Below are 12,460 nucleotides of genomic sequence, written 5' to 3' on the forward strand. Positions count from 1 at the left end.
GCGCAGAGGTCATTGTCTCTTCTAGAGGTCATTGTTGATGACACTAGCCTCTCTCTTCTTACCTTTAGCTCTTCTTTAGGCTCTCAGCGGCTCCTACCTGGAGCTGGTTATCTTCCCTTCATTCAGTTTGTTGGGATCCTACTTGGGCCAGACCCGGTGCTAGGCACAGGATCAAGTTCCAGATGAGCAGCAGAGGCATAGAGGAGTTTATATTATCCACGTGGGGTGGGGATGGGGGGAGCACAGAGATACATTGTGGAAACTGTAATGGAGCAAAATGCAATCCAGAGGGAGAGAACCTAGAAAGGCTTCACAGAGGAGAGGGCACACAGATGGGTCCCCAAAGACGAGCAGGAGTTTTCTGGGTGGAAAAGACAGGGAGGAACACCTCAGCTGGAGGGGTCTGCAAGCTGAGCATTCTCCAAAGCATGCAGGGTGTGTGGGAACATTGTATAGTTTAGTTAGGGGTCCTGGGGAAGCAGGAGAGACGGGGCAGGAAAGATCAGGACGAGCCTTGAAAACCAGGAATGTAAACACTATCTTGGGGGTGAAGGGAGGTCAGTGATGGTCAGATGGGGGTTGGAAAGTCCACTCTGCTTCTTGTGTGGAGAAGGAGTCAGAAGGCTTGAGAAGAGCCAGGAGTTGGTGGCAAAGGTCCAGGTGGGGTCGGAGTGGATAGGGACTTGGAGGGGCTGAATGAGAAGAGGCAGTCTATCATTGTTAGGCCTGTGTCTCCTATTAGGAGATGGGCTGACTATTAATGTCATCATTCTGTAGAAGATGGAATGGAGACACAGAGCAGTCAAGTAACTTTCCAGAGTCACACAGCTAGTGAGCGTGGAGCTGGGGTTGAGCTCAGGTAGTCTGGTCCCACAGCCTGCCGCCTTCTCTCCTACTCTCTCCTGGCCTTGCTGACCAGAATATGCTCTGACTTTCTGCCAGGGGCAGGGCTTTGTACATCCCAGGAGGGCAGGATAAGTCCCACATCTCAGTATCCTTCCCAGGGCTCAGTACAAGCTAGACACCTGTACTGGTCAATTGCCTATCCATTGCTGACCCTGCTGAAGCACTAGGACACTTCAAGCCACTTGCCTTCTTGCTCGAAGGTCAGGTTGTATCAGTACTGCTTAGTTAATTTAGTCTGTTTTCCCGAGTCCTTTGTATGAGCTCTGCTCGCCACTTCCAAGTGCTGGGGGGCACACTGCTTGTCACTGTCTCAGGGTTTCTGCCATGCCACTCATCTCTTCCATCAGACTGGAGACCCTGAGAGCAGGGACAGGGCTCCCCATCAACTTGGGGCTCCTTGAGGCCTGGGACTTTCTACCCACACAGGTAGCTCCCCCATCCTCTATGATAACTCCTTGGTACCCTGGCCCCAGCTCACACACAGTGGGCACCAAGTGGGAGCAGGGAGAGGTGCAGACCGTGATGATCACCGTTCTGGGGATTTCTATCGCAGAGGAACTAAGTCTCAGAACTGCTGTTAGGCCAGTGGAGACCAAACTCTAGGATATAGGTCACCCCCTTGGCAGCAGAACTGATTTATTGGTGCCCTGGATAGCCTAACATCATCAAATTACCCCACACAATGGAGAGAGGCTGGGCTGCCTTCAGGCAGTCACCAAAGGACGCCGAGTCTGGGGTGGCTTGGGGCAGTCCGGCCACCTCCCAAATCCCAGACCTCCTTTGGAGTCTGTCTGGGGGCGACTGGGGCAGACAGTGGGCACACCCAGGCGTGCCACCATCCACTGGAGGTATAAGTAAGCAGCCTCTGTGGCAGCTCTGCATCCTGGCTCCAGAGCCCACAGCACTCCTACGACTGCTTTCATCCTTGGGCAGCGCCATGAGTTGCAGACAGTTCTCTTCGTCCAGCCGGAGCCGCAGGAGTGGCGGAGGCGGCGGGGGTTGTGGGGGCAGCACGAGGTCCTCCTCAAGCCGCTTCAACTCCTGTGGGAGGGGAGGCGGTGGTAGCTTCAGCTCCAGTTATGGCAGAGGGTCTGGTGGTGGTTTTAGTGTTGGGAGTTTTACTGGAGGCCTTGGGGGTTGCATCGGTGGTGCTGTTGGAGGCTTTGGGGGGCTTTGGGGCTTTGGCGGTGGCATTGGTGGTGCTGTTGGAGGCTTTGGGGGTACTGTTGGAGGCGGAGACGCTGGCATCCTGCCTGCTGATGAGAAGACCACCATGCAGGATCTTAACAGCCGGCTGGCCTCCTACTTGGATAAGGTGCAGAAACTAGAAAAGGAAAATGCTGACCTGGAGACTAAGATCCGGGACTGGTATGACAGGCAGGAGCCCAAGAATGTCAAGAAGGATTACTCTTGCTATTATGACACCATCAAAGATCTGAAGAACCAGGTAGGCCGGGGAAACTCAAAACTCTGTCTGTCTGTCTCTCACACCTATATGTACGCTCACTCACTCACTCACATGCTTTATTTCCCGTGCGAAGGCAAGATGCTGGACTCTAACTTAGATAATAGCCAGAGAATCTTTTGCAAACTTTAACTTCAAAAAGAATTTTTTAATTGAGATATAGCTGATTTACAATGTTGTGTTAATTACTGCTCTATGGCAAAAGGATTCAGTTATATATACATATGTACATTTCTTTTTGAAATATTCTTTTCCTTCATGGTTTATTATAGGCTATTGAATATAGTTTGTGCTACCAAGTAAGACCTTTTTGTTTATCCTTTCTATATATAAAAGCTTACATCTGCTAACCCCAGCCTCCTTCCCTCCCTCATCCCCCTCCCCCTTGGCAACCACTGGGTCTGTTTTCTATGTCTGTAATCTTGTTTCTGCTTCATAGTATTGTATTTTAGATTCCATGGAAACTTGAACTTTTATCAGGAACAGTTCTTGGCCTGGCTCATGTGGGGGCATGCAGAGGTAGTGTGGAGGGAGCATAGCAACGGGGCAACTTGTTCCTGGGTCTGCCGCCAATTCACTGTGTGACCTTGGGAAGCCTGGTGCCCTCTCCAGGCCTATTCTCATTCTCCTATCCATTTAATAAAGAGAGTGGGCAGACTAGCTCTCAGGCACCTGTTGGTTTAAAATTTCTGTAATCTTGGGGGAAACAAAAGAGATAAGAGTGCTGCTGTCCAAAACAAGTGGGCCGTATGGCGCATGAGAGAGGGCCATCTGTGCCTGTCTCTTCTCTTAGCCCCTGAGAGTTCAAAGCTTTCTGGTAAAGAAAACTAGACATCTTATCTCTCCCTTCCTAGTTTTTTCTGGGCTCTTCTAGGGATCTGTCTTGATTTTTCCAGTTTGGTTGGACCCAGATATGCATTCTAGCTGGTCAAAGCATGGAGAGGATCTAGAACTCTGGGAGTAGACATCATCTATCCATCCGTTGATCCATCTATCCACCCATCTGTCCATCCATCCATCTACATGTCCATCTATCCACTCAACTTAGAGGTTGAGTACTGGGCAAGCATAGTAACATCTCAGGCGTGGTCTCTGCCCTTGAGGAGCTCATAATCTAGCTAATTTGCTCTTCCCACCTGATTCCCTTGCCTTCACACCTTCTCATGAACAGCCTCTGGATATCTTGTTTATTCTATCCCAAACCTCTTCCTTAGTCATCTTTCAGAGATCACTTCAATTGCCAGCTCCTCCCTGAAGCCTTTCTTAATCTCCTGTAACCATAAATCCACTGTCTTTTCCTTGAACTCTTCTAGGATATTCTGGTCTTGGCAGTCAACCAAGCTCCTCGAGGAGCTGTATCTCATTGATCTCTCACTCTCACAGTGCCCTTTCTAGTAGATATTAAAATATTTGTTGAATGAATGAAGGCCACACTGAACATCCTTGCTGAAGTCTGTGAGGGGTCTGTGACACATACCAGCTTTGGAAGCCCCTCCTGCCTCTTGGGCATCTTCCTGGATGGGCGCCTCACCTCCTATGGCTTTGCCTAGGCTTTTGCCTCCCAGGAGAGGGTCATAGCCGGGGTGCCTGGGTTCTGTGCCATCTCCTCTTTTTCAGATTGTGCAGGTCACGGTGGAAAACAACAAGATCTTAGTGGACATTGACAACAGTCGCATGACCATGGATGACTTCAGGATAAAGTGAGTCCTAGTCCTCCTTCTCCTGTCATCCATCCTCCCTCCAGCCTCTAGTGCTCTGGAGGTTCCTTTGGGGGCTGGTGACCTCTGGCTCATGCCCTACCCCTGACTGGTCTGCAGGTTTGAGGTGGAGCAGAGCCTGCGACAGGCAGTGGAGGCTGATATCAATGGTCTGCGAAAGGTGCTGGATGATCTAACCATGCAGAAGTCTGACCTGGAGATGCAGTGTGAATCTCTGCAGGAGGAGCTGGTGGCCCTCAAGAAGAATCATGAGGAAGTAGGGTCTTGGCTACTTGGGGCTTGTTGGGGAGAGGGGGGAATAGAAGTTCAGGGATAATCGGGGATGGATAGGAGGTTTGGGCCATTGCATGGAAGACACCCCCTCCGTTACTCTCGAAGAGGACATGCACGCGGATAGGAGCTTTGGGCCATTGCATAGAAGACACCCCCTCCGTTACTCTTGAAGAGGACATGCACGCCCAACCTATGGTGGTGGTTAGGCTTTGACTTCTCCACTGTGTCCCATCCCATTTTTGTATCCTAGGAGGAGCAGGAGAGGGCTGAAAGGTGGTGGAGAGGATCCCATCCCACCCTGACCTCATATCCCCTTCTTCCCGGTAGGAGATGAACCAGTTGTGTGGGCAGAGCACCGGGGATGTCAGTGTGGAGATGAATGCTACTCCTGGCGTGGATCTTACTAAGATCCTCAATGAAATGCGCGAGGACTATGAGAAGCTCAGTGCTAAGAACCGAAGTGACATTGAGCAGCAATACGAGACTCAGGTGAGCAGTGCAGGACACTGATTCAACCTTCTCTCCCTCCGTCTACATGTCCTTTCCACCCACCCCTCCATCTCTGAGTCTACTCGCGCTTCTCAGTCATCCTCCTTCCCATGCATTCACTGCCCACAAGTGTAATTATCAAGAAATTTCCCAGGGCCAGGTTTCAGGTGAAGTGCTGATGTCGCAGAGATGAGCCACACAGGATCACTGCCCTGGAGAAGCTCAGAGCTTATTACGTGTGTCAACAAAGGCAGAGCATGAAGAGCTTACATAAGGCTGTGTGCTTTCAGGCTCTAGTGGAAGTACCCAGTGTGCCCCTAGCACTGCTCTGAGCTCCTGATGACTCCCTTCCTCCTGGGTCTCCAGCCCCTAGTGTAGAGGGTGACACATGAGGACAGGATTTGTGGTGTGTACATGTGTATGCATGTGTCTGGGTGGCACTTTGAAATGAAGTTAAAAGATGATTTAAAGGCAAAATGTGAAGAGTTTTAAAGCCTGCTGAGCCATACTGACAGAGAAACCGAGACGCAGAGAGTTGAGAGAAACTGACAACGTGGCTGGCTGGAGGGACCCAGAACTCAAGATGACTTGTTTTTGGCTTTGGCTCAGGCTTGGTCCTGGAGGTGAAGGTGCTGACCAGTGGGGAAGAACCTTCCCCATTCGGTGAGCTGCTCAATGAGCTTTTGTGTTTCAGATGAGACAGATCGAGCAAGAAGTGACGACCTGTAGCCAGGAGGTGGAGTCCAGCAACAAGGAGGTGACCAAGCTTCGGCGCACTGTCCAAGAGTTGGAGATCGAGCTGCAGTCTCAGTTCAGCATGGTTGGTAGCCAGGCTCTGGATCCTCTGCCTGGGTGGGGCACAGGAAGCTGCACAAGACCCCCAGGGACAGGAAGGGGAGTCCAGCTATGAGGCAGCATCCTTCTCAGTGCCTCCTCTGCCCCTAGAAATCGGCCCTGGAGAAATCCTTGGAAGACACGGAGAACCGCTACTCTGGCCAATTGCAGCAGATCCAGGGTCAGATCAGTATCCTGGAGGGCCAGCTCGCTGACATTCGGGCAGAGATTGAGTGCCAGAATCAGGAGTACAGCCTTCTACTCAGCACCAAGATGCGGCTGGAGCAGGAAATCAAGACCTACTGCAGCCTCCTTGAGGGTGGCCAGGAGGATTTGTATGTGTTCCTGGCTTTTGTGGCATGCCTCAGAAGTTCTAAACCCCTGATGCTCCCTCTGTTCTGCTGGATACAGCAGTTGGGAAAGTTCCTGTACACAAGGGTCTGATGGGCTGAGGATTTCTTCATCCCGAGGCGGGAAACTCAGGGCCTTTCGGCTTTGAGAAAGGAGGATGGTAACAATGAGAGAAGGGACCGCTCCCTGCTCCAGAGAGAGGAAGTCCCTCCCCTCCCAGCTGTGGTGCCAGCCCAGCCTCTGTCCTCTGCCTTGCTGGAGGAAGACTTAGGAAGACTCACATTTAGGTCTTCTCTCCAGGATCATCCTTGTATATATATGTGGGGTCACCTGTTTTATCTCTGTGCTTTCTTTGCTTCTCAGTGAATCTCATGGAGGTGGACAGACTGGCTTTGGAAACAGCAAAAGAAGTGGAAGTGGAAGCAGTTATGGAAGAGGATCCAGGGGAGGAAGTGGAGGCAGTTGTGGAGGAGGAAGTGGGGGCAGCTCTGCTGGAGGAAGTAGCTCTGGAGGAGGAAGTGGGGGCAGCTGTGGAGGAGGAAGCGGAAGGACATCCCAGCCCCAGCCCTATCCCTCAGAATCTGGTGGCTGTGACATACAGGTAAGGGACAACTCTAAGGTTGTGGGGTGGGGGAGGCGTCGCTGTCAGCTGTCAAGGCACCACCCCTTTTAAACATCTTTGAGCCTCTCTGCTAAGTCGCTTCAGTCGTATCCGACTCTGTGCAACCCCATAGATAGCAGCCCACTAGGCTCCTCCGTCCCTGGGATTCTCCAGGCAAGAACACTGGAGTGGGTTGCCATTTCCTTCTCCAACGCATGAAAGTGAAAAGTGAAAGGGAAGTCGCTCAGTTGTGCCCGATTCTTAGCGACCCCGTGGACGGCAGCCCACCAGGCTCCTCCACCCATGGGATTTTCCAGGCAAGAGTACTGGAGTGGGGTGCCATCGCCTTCTCCTGGTTGCCATTATACATAAACAGGGTGAGACTTTAGGGAGATCTCCAGTGAGTGCCACAGACTCGCCCTTGTTTCTGATCTGATCACTATTTTGGACAGAGTCTTAAGTGAGGCTGGGATCACATCTACATGAGACTTAAGTCTCAACAGCCTAAGAGATGAGTTGGAAGTGGAGTATTATTTTGTCTATTTCTCTCCATACCCTATGAGGTGGGTATTGTTATTATCCCCATTTTAGAGATAAGGAAAATGAGGTTCCTTATCTCTTGCTCAAGGTCAGACGACTCATAAATGAGAGATCAGCTCCGTGGGGCTCCACAGCCAGTTACTTTTCATCATCATGAGGATGGGGACACCTGGGTCAGCAACAGTTCAGGCAGAAAAGAGTCTCAAGTGTTGTGGTCAGTGGTCGGGTTGTACAAGCCAGTTATATGATGAAACTGTCCAAAGGAGCATATAGCAAAGATAACAGTCTAAGTGCAAGAAGGAGTCAAACAGATGAAGTGGTCTCTAGGTCTGAGAGATTCCCCTTGTACATGTTGAATCTTGTAAAACAAAAATCTCGTATGAAATTGTAACAAAAGGCTGGGTAACATGACTGGCAGTGCTCAGCTCAGAGGTACCTGGGAGCCGCCCTTCTCTGGAGGGTGGTTTTGTGTGTTGGGTGGCACTGCAGGGCCATGGATGTGCATCTATGGGCAGAGGCTGGGGCTGTCTTCCCCTCAACATGCAAGAGATTTACCAACAAAAGCTGCTGCACGGAGGACGGGGCTGCCTCCTGAGCCACCATCCTCAGAAATGGGAGAGCAGCTGCCAGCTGTTACAGCAGAGCTTTGGGAATTGGGTGGGGGCCGCTAGGACTGGAGGATCCTTCCATCTCAGGATTCTCCAGCTCTTTGAGCTCTGGTCTCCTTGCTCCCCATTTGCCCATTTTCCTCCAAGTCCCAGTCTCTCCGTCTCTTGTTCTAAATCCTCTCTTCTCACTCACCGCTCTCCTGTCTCTCCACAGGCTACCAGACACGATACTAGAGCCCCTGCAGACTTTTCCGGCCCCACCCCAGCCGGACATCCCCCAGACTCTGGATAAAGTCTGCTCACTGCATTGCGACACTGGGATCAGCTGGCAACAAGCCCCAAGACCCATTTGGGACGGGGCTCACTGGGCATGTGTGCCTTTGGCTGTCCATTGGCTCCCTCCTCTGGGAGGGTTGGGGAGACCTCTCTCCCTCTGTCTGGTTTGGGGATGACCCCATTCCCTGCCTTATCTCAATTTCCCAATAAAGCTTTCCTGTTGCAAATCAAACCTGGACTTTGACTCACTTGTTCCTTGGGATTGATAAGGGGCAGAAAGGAGGTGAAGGGAGAATCAAAGGAATCCACCTGTAGAGTATTGGTTAGCTTTTCTATCAGCTAACTTCTACTTGCAACAAAGCAATCCATAATTTGGTGGCTTAAAATCACGATCATTTACTCAGCCCGTGCTTTCACAGTTGACAGTTTGGACTGGGGAATTTTGTTTTCCTTTAAGCATCTGTGGTCAGCCCCAAGTCAGCTAGGTAGCTCTGCCTCTGGGGCTTGGCTGCATGCTGGTTGGGAGTGAAAGGGTCACATGACTCTCTTCTTCCAGCCAGCTGGCTCAAGCAAGTGTTCCAAGGGAATGCACAGAGATGTGCAAGGCCTCTTGAGGCTTAGGCTCTGAGTGGTCACGTAGGCTGTTGGCCAAAGCAAGTCACAGATTCAAAAGCAGGGGAAATAGACTCCTCTTGATGAGAGAAGCTGGAAAGTCACGTGGCAAGAGTATGGGTAGAGGGAGGGCAATAGTGGGCCAGTTTTTTAAAATGTTTATTAATTAATTTTTTTGGCCGCACCAGGTCTTAATGGTGGCATGCAGGATTTTCAATCTTTGCTGTGGCATGCAGGATCTTTAGGTGGGGTCTAGCTCTCTGACCAGGGATCAAACCTGCTTTGGGAATGCAGAGTCTTACCCACTGGACTACCAAGGAAGTCCCTGGGGCAAGTTTTTGCAAACCATCTGCCATAGTCTCTCAGCAGATCATAAGTTAGTTACAGAGGGAAACAAGACAAAAATGAGGTGGGTTTTGCTTCAGAAGATTTCACAGATGGTGAAACATAAAGGCACAGATCAAGCACTCCAAGGCAAGGTGAGGACTATTCCATTAGACAGCAGCGGGCAATGTTTTCCAAGGGTTCTGACTAGGGACAGACAGCCCTCAGCCTGTGTTCCAGATGCTACAGCTGTGTATCAAACCTCCCTGAAGCTTAGAGGCTTAAAAGAACAATGTTGATTTGGGACTTGGTGGGAACAGCGCACTTCTGCTTTGCTGGGTGTTATCCTGGCTCACAGGTTTGGGCTAGAAGCATGTGAAGTCTTGCTCACTCATGTTTGGCCCCTGAGCTGGAAAGACTCAAACCTGGGGCTGGCCCTGCAGAGGCTCCTCGACATCTCTGTATGGAGACTCCTAGTGTGATCCCTGGAGCAGAGCGTCCTCAGAGGAGACAGACTTCTTACACACTGTCTCGGGGCTCCCAAGATATATGTCCTAAGCAAGAAAGAACCAGGAAGAAGCTGTTTTGCTTCATTGCCTAGACTGGGCTTCCCAGGTGGCGCTAGTTGTAAAGTAAAAATTAAAAATAAATAAATAAATTAAAAAAAAAAAAAAAAAAGAATCCACCTGCCAATGCAGGAGATGCAAGAGATGAGGGTTCGAAACTGGCTTGGGAAGATCCTCTGGAGTAGGAAATGGCTGCCCTCTCCAGTATCTTGCCTGGAAAATTCCATGGGCAGAGGAGCCTGGCGGGCTAGAGTCCACAGGGTCGCAAAGAGTCAGACATGACTGAGTGATGGGACACCGCACAGAAAGTCATGCAGTGTTCTTTCTGCTGTACTCACAGTCTTGCCTGGATTCAAGAGGAGGAAGCACAGACCTTACAGGTGGCCGAGTTCAAAGATGATCCCAGTTATTCAACCAACAAGTCAAACCTAAGGGCTGCTGTGAAGGGATTTTGGAGAAGTCTCCACTGCTTTGGCCTTAAGATAGAGAGATCAGACACTGAGCTGGATATAGTCACCTGCATGCATGTGAGCTAAGTTGATTCAGTTGTGTCCAACTATTGGCGACCCTGTGGGCTGTAGCCGACCAGAACCCTCTGTCCATGGGATTCTCTAGGTAAGAATACTGGAGTGGGTTGCCATGCTCTCCTCCAGGGGATCTTCCCTATCCAGGGGTCAAATCCACATCTCCTGCATTGCAGGTAGATTCTTTACCTGCTGAGCAAGCGGGGAAGCCCCAGATGTAATCACATAAGCTCTTAAAAAAGCAGAGAGTTTGGAATTCTTATCCGCTGGTGGCACAGTAGATGAGAATCTGCCTGCCGATGCAGGGGACAGATTTGATTCCTGGTCTGGGAAGATTCTACATGCCGCCGAGCAACTAAGTCCATGCGTCACAACTACTGAGCCTGTGCTCTATAGCCCATGTGCTGAACTATTGAAGCCCACACACCTAGAGCCTGCGCTCTGAAATAAGAGAAGACACCACAATGAGAAGCCCGAGCACCACAACAATCTTTAACCTGCCTTTCCCAGAATCCCTTATAGGTATGAATCTAGATATAGTTTGAGTTTTTATGATCAGATGCTATTCTGTAGGACATGAGTTGAGTGGAGAGAGATCTGGAGGAAGTATTTTTTTGTTGGCATAGATCTACCTGTTACGATATGGTTCTAGGGCACTTATTGTAGCAGACCAAGAGTTCCTTTGGGGGCTGATTCTGTGGTGTTAATGTGGGAGCCATACCTAGAGGCTCAGTTTAGAGTCTGCGCCTCCAGGCTTCTAATGATTTTGAATCTCCAGATTTCCAAGTCTGTGGGTGCCTGTCTTTACTGATCAATGGTCTAAAGTTTACATAAGAGTCTTGACAAGACTGAGATTTTCAGTTGATGCTGTGGTTTGGCAACTTGGAGAAATCAACTTTAAGGTGAACTATTAGCTACTTCAGCCTTGTAAGTACAAGAAATAAGAGATCTTTTCAGTATATTCATGGAAATCTCCAGTTTCTGACGATCCATAGAGTTCAGATCTTAGGAGTCTGGGTATATTACTCTTTCTATAAGTTCTCCAGTACAGTTAGAAGAAACTAGACAACCCCCACTTTATCATTGAACACATGGGCTTCTAGAGTCCTGTGTTTTAACAGTAGTTGGATTTTCAATGCTTTCAGGCCTGCCTAAGCCATATAACCATTCTGATTCTCATATCATTCACGCAACCACGTTTATTGGGTAAATAGATATTAAATTCCTTACATGTGAGACACTATTCAACGAAAAAAGAGACAAATATTCCTTCCAACCTGGAGCTTACAATAGAGATGAGGGAGGGAAAATTCTGTCATAAATAAATTTTCATAATATATTTTAAGATGATAAATGCAAAGAGAAGTCAGTGAGCAGGGGGAATGTAAGCAATGCCTTGGCAGAGTGAGGGAGGCAGTCAGGTGGGTATGTGGTGGGAGACCAATCTAGGCACAGGGCTTGGGCGTGTAAAGGCCCTAAGGTTGGGAATGTGCTTCATATGTTCAAAGATGAGGAAGGAAGCCAATGCAGTTAGAGCAGAGTGAGTGAGGAAATAAGTGGTAGAAGATGAGGACAGAGAGGTAAGTAAGAAGTGGCTGCATCACTTAGAACTCTGTGGGGCCCTCTAAGGAACCTGGCTTTTATGCCCAGTGACATAGGGAGCCACTGAAGGCACAGCTGAGAGGGAAGGACTCCCAGGTGGCAGGTGACAGAGGATGGAGGGAGCCTGCATGCCTGAGTTCACTGCCTGGAGGGGGATCCTTCCCATCCCCAACCAGGAACCATCACACCAGTCCTTATATAAGCATATTAAACATTTTTATTATGTTAAGCCAGGGAGATTTTTTAATTTAATTTTTTATTAAAAAAATTTTTATTGGTGGGATCTTTGTTCCCCAATCAGGGACTGAACCTGTGCTGCCTATGGTGGAAACTTGGAGTCTTAACCACGGGACCACCAGGGGAGTCCCAAGCGAGGGAGATTTTTAAGGTTGTTACAGCAGCTAGCATTGACGTGGATGTCTAGCACACAGGACTTTCACCAGAGAAACAGCCCCATCTAAGTTAAATTTTAAAAGGATCCCTTTGGTTATTGTTTAGTAAGAGGCTGAGGGACCCGGTGTAGAAACAGAGAGACTGGTTTGGAGGGAGGTAATCCTAGTGAGAGACCAAGGTACTCAGAGTGGAGATGGTCAGAGGCAGTTGGCTCTGGGGGTCATTGAAGGTAATACCATCAGGATTCTTGTAGAAAGAGAGGCATCAAGGAAGTTTCTGAGTCTGTTGTCCAAAGAGCTGGAGGAGAGGGATTGTCACCCACTGAGATGGGAAGGCTGTGAGTGGAGGCCACTGGGGTGAAAGATGAGTTAGTTTTGG

General features: G+C 49.6%; 1 protein-coding gene across 1 annotated transcript; it reads left to right on the forward strand.

Moving 5' to 3' along the window:
- The first annotated feature begins 1,843 nt into the window (after nucleotides 1-1,843).
- LOC120867093 (keratin, type I cytoskeletal 9-like) lies at nucleotides 1,844-8,299 on the forward strand. Its single transcript, XM_040245299.1, has 8 exons — nucleotides 1,844-2,353; nucleotides 3,989-4,071; nucleotides 4,189-4,345; nucleotides 4,690-4,851; nucleotides 5,546-5,671; nucleotides 5,797-6,020; nucleotides 6,400-6,636; nucleotides 7,998-8,299. Exons 1-8 carry the CDS (start codon nucleotides 1,844-1,846, stop codon nucleotides 8,017-8,019), a joined length of 1,521 nt encoding a protein of 506 aa, XP_040101233.1. The 3' UTR covers nucleotides 8,020-8,299.
- The last annotated feature ends 4,161 nt before the right edge of the window (nucleotides 8,300-12,460 follow it).

The sequence above is a fragment of the Oryx dammah genome, unplaced genomic scaffold (genome assembly GCF_014754425.2).
Source record: "Oryx dammah isolate SB20612 unplaced genomic scaffold, SCBI_Odam_1.1 HiC_scaffold_8, whole genome shotgun sequence".
Taxonomy (NCBI): Eukaryota; Metazoa; Chordata; class Mammalia; order Artiodactyla; family Bovidae; genus Oryx; species Oryx dammah.

Coding starts and splice junctions, on each gene's coding strand:
- LOC120867093 (XM_040245299.1), top strand. CDS start 1,844: ATGAGTTGCAGACAGTTCTCTTCGTCCAGCCGGAGCCGCAGGAGTGGC. Junction 4,072..4,188: donor ATGGATGACTTCAGGATAAA/GTGAGTCCTAGT, acceptor ACTGGTCTGCAG/GTTTGAGGTGGAGCAGAGCC. Junction 6,021..6,399: donor GAGGGTGGCCAGGAGGATTT/GTATGTGTTCCT, acceptor TTTGCTTCTCAG/TGAATCTCATGGAGGTGGAC.